Source organism: Cornus florida, unplaced genomic scaffold (assembly GCF_030987335.1).
Source record: "Cornus florida cultivar Cherokee Brave unplaced genomic scaffold, ASM3098733v1 CherokeeBrave_3.0.0_Hap2_Chr08, whole genome shotgun sequence".
NCBI classification, from domain to species: Eukaryota; Viridiplantae; Streptophyta; class Magnoliopsida; order Cornales; family Cornaceae; genus Cornus; species Cornus florida.
This window is the reverse complement of record NW_026775578.1, coordinates 19,878,631-19,896,940: the sequence shown is the minus strand read 5'-3', so window position 1 is coordinate 19,896,940 and position 18,310 is coordinate 19,878,631. Positions and strand designations below refer to the sequence as shown.

Here is an 18,310-nt window from a genome sequence, read left to right as displayed (position 1 = left end):
TTTTATTTTTCATTCCACTCTTCCTTGTACTTTTGGATGAAAACAAAATGGTAGGACAGTCGCTGGAGGAAAGGAAGAAAGGATGGAGGGAAGAACTCTCTCTCTCTCTATGATGGACTGTCCTACCATTTTGTTTTCATCCAAAAGTACGAGGAAGAGTGGAATGAAAAATAAAAAGTACTTAGCTAAAATTAAAAAATGTTTTAATATATATATATATATATCAAAAGTTTAAAATTACAGTAAAACATTTTTTAAATTTAGCTAAGTACTTTTTATTTTTCATTCCACTCTTCCTTGTACTTTTGGATGAAAACAAAATGGTAGGACAGTCCATCATAAAGAGAGAGTTCTTCCCTCTATCCTTTCCTTTCCTTTCCTCCAGCGCTCTCTCGATGAAGTTTTGTTCCATCCCTCTTATATTCTCTCCTCTCATCCATCATTCCTACCAATCCGAACATATTACAAACTCGTTTAACAATTATTGTCTTGGCTCGAGTGGTTAGTAGTGCTCCACGTTTTCAAAAGATTCATCAAAAATTTATAATTTAAAATAGGAAGAAAAGAAAAAGAAAAAAGAATTGTGGGTTAGAATCACGGACTAGGGTTGGCAACGGCCGGGCTGCGGGCCTAACGGTGTCACCAAAGTTCAGTTGCAGTTCAATTACCAATTATCTATGTGACTCCATAAACAAAAATAAAGAGGATAATTTAAAGAAAAATTGTAAAGTATTGAAAATTAAAAAATATTGCAATTTTTGTTCTAAATTTTGTACCAATTAAATTATTATATTTGAGTATCATGAAAGTTGTTGTGAAAACGAAAAAGAATATGATACGGTTATAAAAAACTGAAAAGATAAAATAAATAAGTTATGAAAAACTAAAAAGACAAAGAAATGAGTTATGAAAAACCGAGAAGATAAAAAAATAGAAATTAACATATTTTATGAAAACAAACACGAATAGTAATAATATTTATTAAAAGTTGAAATTTTATAATAATACGTCATATTTTTATCTCTGTCAATTTTAAGTTGAAGTTATTAAAGTCGATAATAATATCATTTCTCTTGAGAACTCATTTGGGTGTATTTAAATTTGAGAAAGCTTGAGTTGGAGTGAGTTGGAGTCATTCTAAAGAGAGTTTAAGCACGAGTCGGAGTCGTACTAGAGAGAGAGAGCGCCTGAGCTTAAGTTGTCAATCTAGAGAGAGGAAGCTTCCTCGTCTTACAAATACACTTTGGGTCATAGGTTTGACGGCTGACAAAGAGATTCATGTGGTGAGAGATTGGTAAAGCAAGAGAGATATGAGATGGAAAGAGAAGGGTTATTAGGTACGTCTTCAAAGGTACTGAAGGGTATTTTAGACCCTGTGTATCTATGAACATTTAAATTTGGCATATTGGTAATTATTTTTGTCTGAGTTATTTTTTCATGAGATACTTTTTGAGTGTTTACATTCATGTAATTATGGCCCTCTAAATTGTTTTAAATTAAATTAACCCGAATTTTTTTTTAAATGAGTATCTTATCCCTAATTTTATTATATGAGAACAGTTCTCTGATTTTTATGTTGAATACATCTTTTATTTATTTATTTATTTATTTTTGTAATCCCCATTATCTCCAAATATTTATCCTGATTATCAAATGCCACCTTTGTCCACAGAAAACAGAAGTCATTTATTAAGTTTTGCACAAGTATTTAGCTTATGCAAATATTCTGGTTAGGGACGGTTGGGGCACTAACCTAATGGTATAATCTCCCTATATCCAAATGGGAGAGCAGGGATTCGAGTTTGTTGTGGGCTTATTTATGTGAGTACTTATTTGATAAATAATAATAATAATAATCCTGCCACAAAGCACTTGTAGGTTTTTTTTTTTTTTTTTTTTTTTTCCTGAATAAAATTGTTGATTTGTAATCATTATTTGTAATATATTATTAATGATTAAGCAATAGATTGATGTAGCATAAGCATCCAATATATTTAAATTTCAAGCATCATAGACATTTGTTGTCATGAAGATTCCTAGCATTTAAACTAAACCAATTTTCGAAATGGCTCCATTACTAGTGATGGACTTATTATATTTCGAAATGGCTCCATTACTAGTGATGGACTTATTATATCCTCAATGGGCTACTATGATAAATAAAGCAATTCCTAGCATTTGACAATAAAAAGGTTATAGTACCAAGCTAGAGAGGGAACATTGTACCACTAAAAGGCCACAATTAAGATAATAGTGGTAGCTACCAACTGCTACAGAGCTACTTAGATGAAAGAGTAGTTGTACAAGATTGCAGATCAAGATTGAACTGAAAAGGAAAAAGAAAAAAAGACTTTAAGATTGAACTGAAATGCAGGGGCACACATTTTATTATCACACAAACTGTCACTCTTACTTTGCACGAGTTTCACATTTAAAACATAACAAACAGTGATCAAAAAAAAAAAAAAAAAACATAACAAACAGGACATAGTTTAGCAGATCATCTTACTGCACTATGTTCTCATATAACATGCAATATATATATATATTCAAAGCTACACAACACAATAAAAGCTTTCCCACCTGGCACCTGCCACTTTTGATTTCAAGAACTTCAATAGGACCTCTCCCTTGCAAAGCCATACAGTTTTCCTGCAGCTGCCAAGGTAATTAATGGAATTGCTAGGAACAGGAGCACAAATGCATCACGCGGTGATGTTGCCATTACCAAGCACATATACGATCCAAACAGAGTGGACGCTGAGATTTGAGGCCATGGTTTCAGCGGGAATTCATGGAGGAGGGATATAATCACAGCCACTGATGCAACAAATCCAGAGGAGTTGAACAGCATGAATGACCGGTTTGCAATTGAATCACGTTTTTTCAGTTGGAGGATTCCATTCGCAGCATAGTTATATGCATAGCCCTCTTTGAGGGCGCCAACAGAGAAACTAAATGCTGCTTGATAGGTTATTTTTGCAACCAGTGCAGCCATCAACAATAACACGCAACATAGAAATTCCCTCTGCCCGGTTATTACATTCTGTGATGGCTTGTGACTGCCCTCTCTACAATGACAAACAGCATCATGGCCAGAATCGTGAATGAAAAGTTCTTTGGCTCTCAAAGCTCCGGCTTGTTGAAGCATCTTTTCAATTTCCACTTCTTCATTCCCACAATTTGGTAGAACATGTTGGCTGTCCGGGGTCAACATTTCTCCGGATGACTTGCTATTTACATACACAAATCTGCCAGTTTTTGGATCATACCTGGAGAACATTAAATTTTTTGAAAGCTGCATTAAAGAGAGTTGAGGAAAGTGTAAGTTTAATTGTTGCAAATTGAGATTCGTTGGGGGAAAAACGAAAAAGAAAAACAAATATGAAGAATAAAAAGATGGAAAACAGAGAACATGAGTGACAAAATGGATACTGTAAAAATAAATTAAATAATAACTTTGAATCCGCACGTTTACATTGTTTAGCAAAGAGAAAACTGGTATCTTATGCTGAATATTACAATCAGCAAGGATTGCCCAACTCAGAAACAGAAATTTCAACCTTGTATTAATCCAACAATACCCAAATTAAAATTCTAACATATACATAATCAATACATTAATGTATCACAATTCATTAAAACAGTTATATTCATTATAATCAGGAAGGATTACCCACCTGAGAAACAGGAATTTCAACTATGTATTCGACGCTTGCTCGCTTTATTGTCTCCATTGTAACAGAGTCAGCCGTGGTGAATTCCTGGTCATCCTCCCTACTAAGTCCACCAAATTGAACTGGTACTTGGTCAGGAGCTATATATCTGATTTTTATTTTTTATTTTTTATTTTTTCATTCAAACACAAGCCAAGCCAATATATAATGTTATAGATCATATAAACACGTATCTATAGATGAAACCCACCCCCAAAAAAAAAAAAAAATGAATTCACTAACTTGAAAAGGGTTTCAGCAGATTTTGGATGGCCTTCAAACCCAAAGTTGCTCTTGGTCCTTAGGGTCAAAAAAGGACTTATCATCCTATTGAATGCCAGATACCACCATGGAACATCGATAAACACCTTTGTACCACAAAACCCATATCAAATTAATACAAAAACCAACACCACAAAACAACAAATCACACACACACATACAAACTTATCTATATAGGTATTACCTTTTTGGCCACAAACTCAGGGTAATTATCCTGAAGCAACTGGAGGGCTTGGTTGGTGGCGAAACAGAGCTCTCTCTTGAAGGCTCCTGCCCAATACTTGAGAACATTGCTCTTAACAATGGTGAATAAATCAAGCTTTCTGATGCTCTGCTCCAAGTACTGAAACCGCCATTGAACAAACTTCTGCCTCTTCTCATCATCGACAAATGGGTTCTGATACAACTCCTTGTTCTGGAATTCACCATACATGTAAACTAATATAACTAACAAAAATTAGAACAACTGCTGAACTAATATAACAATTATATTAAATTTTGAAGCTTACATCTGTCTTCCCACAATTTCGTACTCCTAGAACATGTTGACCTTCCGAAGTGGTAAAACCGTCTAATGTCTTAAGTTTTAGATATGCAGAACAGTAAGCTTTTGAATCATTCCCAGTGAGAAGTGATATTGCTAAATACTGAAGAGAGTTGAGGAAAGTGTAAGCTTAATTGCAAACTTTTGCAAATTGAGCACAATAATAAAGAGCAAGAAGATTATGAAAAATAGAGCACATAAATGACAAAATGGAAGCTAGGAAAGTAAATTAAAAATAATTTTGAATTCACAAAGTTTAGCAAAGAGGAAAATTATTATCTTATTTGTGAATAATAATAATAATTTGATGAATATTGCAACTATTATTTATATAAGCAGTAAAATTCCAAAAATAACACAATTTGACACTCTCTTAAAACCAAAAAAAAAAAAAAAAAATTAAAATAAAATAAAAATAAAAAGGGGAAAAGAAAAGAAAAAAGGAATAATAGCCTAATGGCTAAACTAATATAACTAACAAAAATTAGAACAATTGGCTGCAGTTATGATGGATGTGCACTGTGCAGGAAGAAAAGAATGAATATAATTAGAAATAAACACATTCCTACTATGACTGAAGTAGAACCGTAGGGAGATAAAATAAGAGCATCAATTAAGATGGTTTTGACATGCATTCACTAAGGACACCTGTTAAGAAGATTTGACATGGTCACAGGGAAAAAACATAGAAACATCAAATTAAAATTGGTAGAGTTAGTATGAAAACATGTGATCAAATATTCATGTAACCAATCCTAAATAACTGAGAAAAGATTCTGCTGAATTTAATGTCATCTAAGAAGAATAAAATTGTAGACATAAAAAACTTAAAATAAAGAGAAATTCAGGAACTAATTCCCCAAAATTAAGTTACAGAACTTTCCAAATAGTTTAAGCCATAAACGCTAGGGAAAAGAAAAGAAAAAAGTCAAGATTTGGGAGAATTGTGGGTTGTGTGATAAGGATTTACAAATTACTAAAGGGGAAAGTACATCAAAAACATGGTTTTCATTTTGTGTGTGTTACACACCCCTATAATTTATTTTGTGTATATTAATTCATAGTAAATCTTAAAATACGCAACTAAGGGCCTCCGGTCACACTTCCGCACTGTTATTTGGTCACATTACTATTGTAAGACCTTCAAATCCAAAATTAACCATTTTGTATTTAGAAAATGCTCTTCACTATATTCTCTCTCTCTGTATTCTCTTCTCTATTTTATCTACCTCCTATAGAGCTCTGTCATGCCCCGCTGCTCACTGTGAGTACAACTCAAATCTTTCTTGTCTCTCTTTCTCTATTTCTCTCCCCCAAATCAAAATAACAGAAAAGCAAAGCTAGTATCAAGAATCAGGGACACAAACTTATATCAGAAACTAAACATTAATACAAGTTTCACCTTGGCTGCAACAAGACGGCCTATTCGAGCCATGTCACGCGTCAAAACTGCTCCACACTTATCAGCAATTTGTCTAAAGATTTCAAAGCTTGCATAATCCAACTCACGAAGGTATGAACTCCAACCACAAATAAGTATCTTGGGGCGAAAATCGAGTGCCTTCTCCTCGTGCTTATCATAATCTATATACCCTGTTTGTCGATTCACCTTACAGGGGAAGCTATCAAGGAAAATAGAAGCCTCGCAATTTTTCCTCCCATTTGGTGTACGGTACACATGACAAATGTTTCCTCCAGAAGGAGTATCCAATCCCATTATTCGATCACCCCAATTTTCCGAATTCAGACTGAAACCAGCAAAAGCTCGCAGACAACATATCATTCTCATTTGGTAGTCCTTGCCCTGATCACCACAATAGTACCTTGCAGCGAGCCTTCCTTCTGAGTATTTATTCGTCAAATGGCTACTAAGAGCTTCCATCTCAAAAAGGGTCTGATTTCCCCAAGTCCATTCAACTTTTTCTTTTTTCACAGAAACTGCTAGCCCAAGTACTGTGGACTTCGTGTCATTGCGGTCAATAACCACTGAAAGGGAAATTCCGATTTTGTAGCGGAGCCAATCTGTTCTTGTGTCATCGGTCGTCCTCGGGTTCTTCCACCAAGGGTAAGGGTGCTCAAGCATCCTCGATTTCTTCCACAAAGAGCAAGGGTGCTCAAGCATCTGTTCCATCGGCGTTAATCCTCCCTCATGTTGTTTCTCCTCATCTTTGTCCCCCGTGATCAATAAGTCTTCATTTTCCAATTGAGTCCGTGAAGAAAGAGAAGAGTATAACGAATCAGCCATTGACGTTGGTTTTGCAACTGCACAAATATTGTTCTGAATATCGATTCTAGTCTGTTTTGGAGAAAACAATAGTTAGAAAAGTAGTGGGTGATCATAGTGAAAAATAATAATAATAACAATAATAAAATAAAATAAACTAAAATTAGTGTGTCGTGGAGCCCGTTATTTAAAACAATTTTTCCAGCTTTGGAATCTCCTCGCTTTGTAGGTACTCGGCAAAGTAGGTTGAAATTTCTTGGCCGGTGGAAACTCCAACCAAACTAAATTTGATAAGTAAACACAAACAAGAACTATGCCATGCACAACTGTGCAACCATTCCCTTTGAAGTTTGAACATCTGTATCCAAAGACTCTGTTTGTACAGTTGACGACTCCACTTAGCATTTCTCCGGAAACAATACAAAGACGTTACCAACTATAAGACGGCTCAACAGCAACAATTTAGCAAATACAACAAGGGAAGATCTTTCCGCCAACTCACCCCTTTTTTGTTCCCTTCGGTCGGTAAGTACAAAGTTAATTTTCCGACTTCTCTCTCACTCACTCTACCTGTTATTGTTAAACTCAGTTAAGCTATATGAAAAATATATATATAGTACCTCTCAATGTATGGGCTCTTCTGTTTCTCGTGTATATTCCATACATTAAGGAGGTATAGCTTCTGAGAATGTCTTCAGTGATGTCCAGAGCAATTAAATGCTCACAAAGTAGCTGGGGGAACAATCCTCTGCTCGTTGCACTAAGTCATGATAACATCGACCGTGCAAAGAATCTCATCAGGGTTAATCCGGAACTTTCTTCTCGGAGGATTAGCGCGCATGGTTACACCACTATGCACCTCATCTGTGAAGTTGCCGATGGTCCGACTGTGAAGGAACTGATTGGTGAGGTCCAACCTGACTTTCTGTGTTCTCTTAGAGATCTTGAGAGAGGAACCCTTCTCCATTTTGCCGCAGAGAAAGGCAAAGAAGTTGTTCTGAGGGCATTACTCACTCGGTGTCCAAATTCCATCCAAGAGTTGAATTTGCGGGCAGAGACACCTCTTCACGTCGCTCTCCAAAATGGCCAAATTGGTTGTTTTTTCGTGTTGGTTAAACAACTTCAGAACCTCCACTTTCACTGGATGGATCTTCTAAATCGCCAGGATTATAAGGGCAACACTGTTTTCCATATTGCAATTTTGCGTAAGCAAGTCAAGGTTCTCCTCTCTCTCTCTCTCTACTCTCTATCTGTGCGTTGTGTGCACCAAGCCTTGGTAGGGAAATCCTACAGGGTGTGTAATTTTTGCATCCCCATGATTAATTCACACCTGGTCCTACAGCTCACTTTCAACTGAACCAAACACTCCTCACTTCCCTTACTAAGCACTACATCAAAAAAATTATTAGATAATTCGGGATCATGTGATCCGATCAATCACTAATTGTTATATAATTAAAATGTTGAATAAAACCGACACATTTAGTTACATGGCACTTGTGATTGATAGGGGCCATGTCCACTTAGTCTCGAACCATGTAATAATTTTTCATATCAAAAGCACAGCATATCTGTGAATAGTCAGGCTACTTAGCACAGATCTATAATGAATGAAATTCACATTAACTATAATTAATTATCTGCAATGTAGGTCGTGAAAGTGTTGCTCTCTTACAAGCGTAGAAATGGTGATCGTGTGGTGAACGTGAACTCCATAAATAATTCAGGTTTAACAGCCAAGGACCTCTTTTGCCAAAATATATCTGATAGAAATGACAGAGATATCTGTGACATGCTTCATCAAGCTAGAGCCAAGAATGGAGATGATGATGAAGAGCCCCCCAGCTGTGAAGGACAAGTACCATCTGATTGTTTACAATCAGTACTAGGGAGGATTAAAGAGAAGATGATGCAGGAAAACATGGACTTGATGAAGAAATCCCTTTTGCTGGCTGTGTTCATTTTTTTAGCAAACGCTGCACACGACGGTCTGTTGAATTTAAGCAACATCTATCCATTAGAACACCATGTTGAAACTTTAAACATCCGTGTTAAAGATATAATAAGGTCTCCTAATCTCCTCCCCGATGTATTTTATGTCATTGTGGCTAACAGCATCGCATTTTTTGGGAGTATGTCTGTGATACTTGTTAACACTTGTTCCATGGCTAGCAAATGGTCGCTTTGTTATCGTGCACTTCCCTTACTGGTGGCTGGGGCAATGCTCGTCAGTTATGGTCTGGCCGCGAAGAAGATGATGCCCAAGTTCTTGATTATTGTTGGTCCTCACAAGGTTCCAAGTTTTTTGGTCGCCTGCTTATTCGATTTACAATTATTTTGCTTTACAGTTGCTGCATGGCTTATAGGAAAACAGATTTTTCGTTTGCTTTCAGCAACCTAAGGGCCGGTCTGAGTGAAATCATGATTAATAAAGGGCAACTCATGTTTTATTTATTAATTACGTTACGCGGGTTGGCTACTGTGGAGAGTTTGACTGTTTGAGACTGGGCGTGAAATGTAAACAATTAAGTTGTTGGTTTCATCTCTTTTTAGATGGTAGAATGGAGTAAATTATTCAAGATGTGCATAGAGAATTCTTGATTTTATTTCATCTACTTGTGATATTGTGATGCAAATATAATTTTTATTTTTTTTTCTTTTGCATTTATTGATATTTTTTTTACCGTAAGTTCCAGTCTGGCCCTCAATTCGGATTGGAGTTGATAACAGGAGTTCACTAAGTACCCCTATCATGTATCCCATTTTCATTGGATCAGCACTCACAACAAAAACATGTAGGTCAATAGTTTTCATAGGATTGGAGAATCTGCAAAAGAAGCGTTCATATATATATATATATATATATATATATATATATATTCATTTTTATAGTCCACCATTTCTAACTTGTAATGTATTGCATTGACAATCTATAGGCAGCACACTGTCACGAAGTGTTTCCTAAGACGCTTGGAGGATGGAAAACACGCATGCTGGTTAGCAAAGAGTAGAGTTTGACTGGGAATAGTTCCAGAGAAGGGGCGTGCAGGAGCACTGGATGGTACCTCTTCAGAGTTCAGACAAGTCGACTCGGTTGAGTGCGAGGAGCTTGTTGCTGGTCGTGGACTTGACTATGAAGAAGGGAGTTGGCCATCCCTGCACAAACTGGTCAGGAGCTGGAGCCGTTCCCCTGACGAGGCCAAGGCAGGCCGAAACCAGTCAGCATGTATGCTTGGGAGGGCAGGTCGTGGTGGCTGACCAGTACGCTTGCGCGAGCTGAAGCAACGCCTTGGTGCCGCACAGGCCGTGCCGCTGCGCCAAATCTCTAGGCCCATGACAAATGGTATTAGAGCAGTACTTGGGGTAAAGCATGGTGGGGTGCCCCCTTGTCGGTTCGGAAGGGGTCAGAGAATGAAGACGGTGCACTGAAGTTGCGTCGATGAGGAGGAATCAATACAGTTGGGGGGAGAACCTCCATCTCCCCAAGAAGAGGCGTCCGTTGAAGTTGCGCACTGGAGGGCCGCGCGCACCAAAGTTCGTGCTTAGTCCTTGGGTGATGAAAACCATGGTGAAGGGCGAGCATCAAGTCAGCAGGAGGCCTTTGCTTGCTCGGGATGTCATGGAGGCAGCATGACGGAGAAGAGTCACGTCCTTGAGGAGTGGACGTCCCCTTGGTCTGAGGCCTATCATTGGGCAAATGCAGTGCAGGGAGCTGTACAAGGAAGTGATGGTGGGAAGGCGAGAATACCTCTTGGAGGCAAACTTTGGAAGAGAGTGGACGCAGTAGTGAAGCGTCGCACTGCGACGAGGGCGTCACAGGATTTGGGTGGGGGAGAATGTTACGAAGTGATTCCTAAGATGCTTGGAGGATGGAAGACACACATGCTGGTTGGCAAAGAACAGAGTTTGACTGGGAATGGTTCCAGGGAAGGAGCGTGCAGGAGCACAGGATGGTACCTCTTCAGAGTTCAGGCAGGTTGACTCGGTTGAGTGCGAGGAGCTTGTCGCTAGTCGTGGACTTGACTATAAAGAAAGGAGTTGGCCATCCCTGTACAAACTGGTCGGGAGCTGGAGCCGTTCCCCTAACGAGGCCAAGGCAGGCCAAAACTAGTCAGCATCTATGCTTGGGAGGGCATGTCGTAGTGGCTGACCAGGGCGCTTGCGCGAGCTGAAACAACACCTTGGTGCCGCACGGGCTGTGCCGTTGCGCCAAATTTCTAGCCCATACAAACACGAGCACATAAGCAGATCCACATTCCTTAATGGTATACATGGGGCACAGGACCAAGGCGCACACAGAATCTGGGAGATCCGAATTGATGGGACGTGTCAATGTTGGGAGCGCAAGCGTATGTGTGCATTAGATTCAATCACTAACAATAAGCAATTACAACTATTTTCCTGATTATGTCGTCGAATTGCTCTCATGAATTTTTATTTGGATTAAATTTACATATGTTTTTAATATATCTGAAATATATATGCTTTATACAATTAGTGAATTCAATATATTATATTTCGATTCATTATAGAATTGATAGTGTCCACTTGATTACAAGAGATATTTATATGTATGTGATGGCAATCAATACATGAACATAAATAGTAATCATAAATAATTCATAGTCGGTAATTATGAATGGACTCATTATTAACTAAGACTTGAAATGGATTCGTGTTAGGTTGAGATATATTGCGAGAGCCGTCGTATGCAATTGCTTTTTATCACTGTCATGGCATTTGACTCTTAAGCATGAGAGAAGTAGACTCTTTTATTAATTAGTAATTACTTTGATTTGTTCAGCGGAATCTTCAGAATCCATAGACCGACACTTTGGGTAATTATGTAATTAATAGTTAGAGGGTTATATTTTCAATATTTGCATCATTGCTACTTGTATTTATTTTGTATTGATTATGGTTGATCACAAACTAAATTCGAAAGCTTTCGTATATTTTTAGACAAAATGATTTATTATATAGGAAATTTTACAGAAAAGTTGTAGTAACAAAAGTATATTACCCATCCATGAACGTATTTTTACATATTTACCCTAGCATAAACTAAAAGTCAAGACCTTTTATTTGAACCCTTTAGTAAGTTAAAATTATATTTTCACACTTAAAGTTTATTTTATGCACAATTTATCCAAAGAACAACTTATGTAAGTTCTAGAATTTTGTCAAACAGCACTTAGGAACTGCTACATTGCACAAGAATTACGAGACACAACGCGTAACCTACAAAGAAGAATAGACGAACTTAGATCCAGAATTACTAGAATACAAGATATTTTAGAAGGTAAACGATAAGGATTTTAGCTAGGTTTCTGAGTAAAATAGATTTTAATAGCTTAGATAACTCTATAAAACGATTAGGAGAAAATCTTGATTATATTAAGGAACAAGTAGCACAAAATTCTAGTTCAAATAATTTAGATAACAAGATAATATTGGTCGCCATTAAGGATATAAATAACGATATTAAAAATATTTCTGAAAATCAAAAAATAATTATAGACTATTTAAAGTCACTTAAAACCGATATTCAAAGATTATTACAATATTTTTTGAGCACTAGTAATCCTGATTATTTAGCAGCTTTAACAGAACTTTATAAAATTGGCAAAGACCCTTAAGATTTACAAGTTTTAAGATAGACGTACAATCAACTAATATAAATATTAAACAAAATAACTTTTTATTCCAGTTATCAGAAAAAGTTAATAAACTCGAAGAAAAATTACAAGTAATACAAGAAAATATTCCTAGAGAATTTTGTAAAGAATTATCTGACTTATCAGATAAAATAAAAGATATAAAATTATCAACCAATCCGTTCTCGCCTATAACCACCAAGCATATAAATCTTTTACGGCCACATAGAGATGGCCATTATCCTTAAAAGCCAAAGAAATAATGCGGGTAGAAGATCTATATGATAATGAGCATGATGCTAAAAAATATATAGAACAAGGAATGAAGAAGGTAAAAAATAAAGTTAACTTTTACTCCAATAATTTATTAGATTTACAGAGTAAAATATATAATCAATTTAGGCAGAGAAAAATAAGTGCAGTTAACAATCAAGTTATTTTAGACCTTATGACACCCAAAGCTTGCCAATAGTTGAATGATAATAATTTAGAACTTATGCATTTAGGTGTAATAATGATAGGATTAGTAGTATTAAACAGAGCAGAAGTAGGAACAAGAGCACTTGTTTATATTTATGATGATCGATGGAATAACCATCAACAAGCCCAAATAACCAGCGCTGAAATAGATCTAGCAGCAAACACAGCCATTATAGGATATATCCCCAATTACACGATGATTACTCGAGAATTCAGTAAACATATTAAGATTGCTATATCCACAAAAGGATATAATATGACAGGATAATTTGAAAACTTATTAGTTAATACTTTGTTTATGGGAAAAACTGTTAATCAGTATAACTTAAAATTTAAAGCCCAATTCAGCGAAATAGTTAAACCTTTTAGTAGCAAATATGTTCAGATGATTGAAGTTAGAAAAGTAAGCAGTATTACCCATGAAGGAACATAATGGGAATTACCTAATCTTACTATTACAACTAAAAGGGTCTCGAAAGTAATATGATATATGTGAAAAATAGTGGAGAAGCTACTATAAGATTTAGTAATTATAAAAGGCAGGATAATTTAGTTAATGACACCTAAGAAGACTTTTTAACTACACTAATAGAAATAGAATCTCCTAAAGAAATAAATGTCCTTTATAATGGCTTAGAAGATGAAATTCTAGATAAAATAATATATGATTTTGACAATCTTGAAATGGAGGATCTGAAAGAAAAATATACTGAGCCAAATTATCAACTTATAGAAAGCATTTATCTAGGCGAAGGAAATAATGATGATATTAAGAAAAATATATTAAAGGTAGGGTTTGAATCCTTTTACACAAAGCACGAATTAAACACTTTAAAAGAAGAATTAAATGTCGTAAAACATAGAGAATGAAAAGAACCGAAAGGATCTATCTCTCAACCTACAGGATCAGTAGACCAAGAAATACATAATGAAACCAGTAATACTAATAAAACAAATGATGACTATAGTACTGGACAAAGATTACAACCCTCACAAGAAACGTATATAGAAAATAGAAATATACCAGATACGTCTACCTGGATACCAAATCGTAGAAGGTATGATAATATTCCAGCACATGACGTAGGAACTATTTTAGATATATCTAAACACGATCCCCAAGATTGGGCAAGAGTAATTGAAAATTGGGAACAAGACTGTATTAGAACATGTATTTTAACCAAATTTGAAAACAGAATCCAAGTCTTAACTTATTATGAAACCTTACTTAGAGGAATAATCTATGACTGATGGCAATCTTACAAAATTAGTTATGCTAATGATTATGCCGTCCTAAAGGATACCTTTACAATTCAAATGTTTACCATTTTAATCAAAATGGTATTATTAGGTGAAGACAGATTACTAGAAGAAACTAAAATAAAGTAAAATGAAGCCTTACGTAATCTAGAGTTATTACAGATTTGTGACTTTAGATATATAAAAGATTATACAAATAAGTTTTTTGAATATTTTTCCCTTACAGGAGAAACCGGAGACATAACCTTACTTGATAGATATCTTCAGAAATAACCAGGCAGTATCGGAACTAAGATTTGGGAAAAATGGTTAGAGAATCATCGAAAAGATAGATTAACCATAGGAGATAGAGTGAATCATGTTTATAGCATGTTAAAAGCCGAATGTAAACTATGCAAGGAGTCTAAACAGATTAAGAAACAATTCTATTTTCCATGTAGACAATTTGACTTTCCGCCACAATACGGTTGTATGCCCCAGAACACCTATAAACAAAACAAACCTAGGAAATACAATTTACAAAAAAAATAAAATATATAAAAACTATCGTAATAAAAAACCGTATATTAAAAATAACCCTAGACCTTTTAAGAAACGTCCCTGGTATAAAAAACAAAAAATAAACTAAGATAAGAAAGATATTAAAAATAAAGATACTAAATATGAAAAAATTAACACTCTACCCACAAGAGAAAGAAATTGCAAATATTTTATTTGTGGAGATCCAGGTCATGTAAGATCAAATTGCCTCTATAGATATAAACATAACCCTATTAAAAGAATTCAAGAGAAAATCAATATTCTTGAAGATATTGAAGACCAGATAGAAGAATTATATGATTAGAAAGTATCTATAATTCAGATGATGATAATGAAAGCATATATAGTATCGAAAGTATAGATAACAAATTCGATCTTGATAAAGATCTTAAACAAGGGCTTCATTCTATGGAAGATTTCCTTTACACTATAAGCAATACCTCAAGTCATTATGATTTAGTTAAATTTTATTTCTCGTCTTACAACTGTAAACAATGTAACTCCTCTATTGAAGAAGGTCATTACTGTACAGACCATTGTAAAACTCTATTATGTAATAATTGTTATTCTAAATATGAATGTTAGCTAGAAGATACATTAGTTGAATCTATAAATTTGATAAGTCTAATTCAATTCCCTGTAACCTTAGAATTTAAATAAAAATTGGTTCAAACATCAGATATGCTAGATACTGGAGCATCCAAAAGTATAATTCAAAAACATTTAGTACCAGAAGAAGCCATGGTAAAGTTAAACTATAATATTAATATGAGCCAATATAATAATGAGAAACTTCCAATAACTCATTGTGTTCAAAACATTCCTATACTAATTAATAATGAAAATTTTGTTTTACCCAAAACCTATGTAGTTAATAATATTCCCACTACTTATGATTTTATTCTAGAATTAAATTTTATAAACTCACTCACCGGAGGATTCCTGTATACTCCTACGGGTTTACAGTTTTTTTTCTTAGTCATTTAGATGAACCAAAGGTTTTTCTTAATAATAAAGTTAAATTAAAAAATTCTAAATTAAACATAGACAATCTTTTATGATTAATTGAAACCACTGAGATTTTAGGAGAAGATCCCAGAAACACTGGTATAAAAAAAAAAAAATCGAAGCCAAATTAAATATAATAAATCCTTTCATAACTATAAAAACACTCGATAATTCTCATACCCTTGATGATCAAGAAGAATTCCAAAAACAAATCAAAGAACTTTTATTGCTAAAGGTAATAAGAAAAAGTAATAGTAGACATAGGAGTTCAGCCTTTATGGTTAGAAATCATATCGAAATAAAAAGAGGAAAAGCTCATATGGTTATAAATTATAAAAGATTGAATGATAATACTTATGATGATAGCTATAAAATTCCTAATAACGATGTATTATTAAATCGAATACAAGATAGAAAATGGTTTTCTAAATTTGACTGTAAATCAGGTTTTTGGCAAATCCGTATCGTTGAAGAATCTATTGAATGGACTGCGTTCACATGTCCTGAAGGACATTATGAATGGTTTGTTATGCCTTTTGGATTAAAAAATGCACCACAAGAGTTTCAACGAAAAATGGATACCATATTCAATAAATATTCAAAATTCTGTTGTGTTTACATAGATGATATTCTAGTCTTAAGTCAAACTAAGGAAGAGCATAGAAAACATCCTGAAATTATATCAAATGAATTCATAACTCAAGGACTCATTATAAGAAGTAAAAAGATGATTTTAGAAAAACAAGATATCGAATTTCTTAGCTTATATATTAAAGATGAAAAAGTAGAATTACAATCACATATTGTACAAAAGATTTTAGATTTTCCTGATAAATTAGAAGAAACCAAGTTATTACAAGCTTTCTTAGAATTATTGAATTACGGTAGTAATTTTATTCCAAAATTAGGACAGTTAGTAGGACCATTATATTCTAAATTAGGAAAAAATGGTTAAAAATATTTCAATACTCAAGACATAGAATTGGTTAAGAAAATTAAATCTTTAGTCACTCAGTTAGAACCATTACAACTCCCGCTTGAAAATAGTTACAAAATAATTCAGACAGATGCATCAGCACAAGGAGGGGCGGGTTTACTACTTCAAAGACCTACAAAAGAATCTTCTAGAGATAAAGAACAAATATATCGCCATACTAGTGGAACCTTTAATAAAACATAATCTACTTTACTATCAACAGATCTAGAAATTTTATGAGTCACAAACTCCATTGAAAAATTTCAGATATTCCTTGATAAATAATTTCTTATAAGAACAGATTGTGATAACATAGTTAAATTTGCAAATAAAACAAAGCAACAGAGGATGTCTGCAAAAAGATGGATTTTCTTTATTGACTGTATTACTGGAAGGGGTTTTAAACCTGTATTTGAACATGTCAAAGGAAAAGAAAATTATTTAGCAGATATTCTATCACGATTAGTAATTGATTGTTAAATTTTGCAGGGATGGAATCGAAGAGCAACAATAGCTATAGCCTTATACCAGGCACCTCTAATCCTTTTTTGATTATCCAAAACCCAGCTCAACAGTTCCGCGCTAGACATAATCTTTTTCCTGACCAAAAACTTATTTTAGATAATATTTGGTTTTCAAGAAATAATCCTGATAGAACACTCGTCAAAAATCTAAATACCTTAAGTGAATATTTTATAGCATCTAACAAAGCATATCATACTCTACAGTAAGGACATGAGACGCTTATATCTCATTTTAAAAAGTTGAATTTAGCTTATCGAAAAACAACAACAAATCCTACAGAACTAACCATTTCTGAACAAAGGACTAATGAAGATGAAAATCTTCAGAAAGTTCAATTTCTGCAGGTACAAACCAAGTATGCCAAGTTATTACCTATTTTCTCTCCGACTTACAGAGAAATCCTAAGACAACAAGTTGAGCTTTTCCCTGAAGACATCAAAGAACTTATCCTTGAAGAGGCCAAGTCTGATGATTTTAAATAATAGGTTGATATCTAAAACTACCTCAGAAACAACAGTCCACCTAAAGCAACCTAATATCATTATTTTTTCTTAAGATTTATACAAACAGGCAACCTCATACCTATAACCATCATCTTGTTGGAAATAGATATTGTTTTCTTCTATCCTTTTGAAATAACTAGAAAAACCTATTTTTCTACAAGAACTACCACCTGCTACCTAAGCAAGTTATTAGAATTAGGAATGATCTATAGCATCACCATACCAAAAAATATACCATTAGATATCTAAATTCTTTAGGTAACTTTTCTAACCGATTAAACCAAGCCATTACCTTCGAACAAAAACTTACCCAAGATTTCATGCCAGAAAGTCCAATTCTCCTTCAAATCCACAGTACTCCTCCAGAATGGGTAAAAGATGGAGCTATAGTTCTCGGACAACATCGAATTTACATTCATTCTGATCCAACTGAAGTTAAGATTCTAAAAAGACATATCGATTTTATAAATAGCTTTCGTAATGATATGAAACCAGCTACCTTTAACCATTTGGTGTACTATAAAGCTTATCGTCGGTTCACCCAAGCTACAACCCTAGTTTCAGACTCTACGACCATAATATAAACATGGAAATT

At 34.5% G+C, this 18,310-nt stretch overlaps 2 protein-coding genes across 2 annotated transcripts; one reads left to right on the top strand and one right to left on the bottom strand.

Moving 5' to 3' along the window:
* Positions 1-2,268: 2,268 nt before the first annotated feature.
* On the bottom strand, positions 2,269-4,143 carry LOC132268475 (uncharacterized). Its single transcript, XM_059769317.1, has 2 exons — positions 3,681-4,143; positions 2,269-3,298 (listed from the first exon to the last, which is right to left on the bottom strand). Exons 1-2 carry the CDS (start codon positions 3,735-3,737, stop codon positions 2,615-2,617), a joined length of 741 nt encoding a protein of 246 aa, XP_059625300.1. The 5' UTR covers positions 3,738-4,143; the 3' UTR covers positions 2,269-2,614.
* A 3,311-nt stretch (positions 4,144-7,454) lies between these two features.
* LOC132269831 (uncharacterized) lies at positions 7,455-9,167 on the top strand. The gene is made up of 2 exons (XM_059771067.1): positions 7,455-7,985; positions 8,418-9,167. The coding sequence occupies exons 1-2, from the start codon at positions 7,455-7,457 to the stop codon at positions 9,165-9,167; spliced, it is 1,281 nt and encodes a 426-aa protein (XP_059627050.1).
* The last annotated feature ends 9,143 nt before the right edge of the window (positions 9,168-18,310 follow it).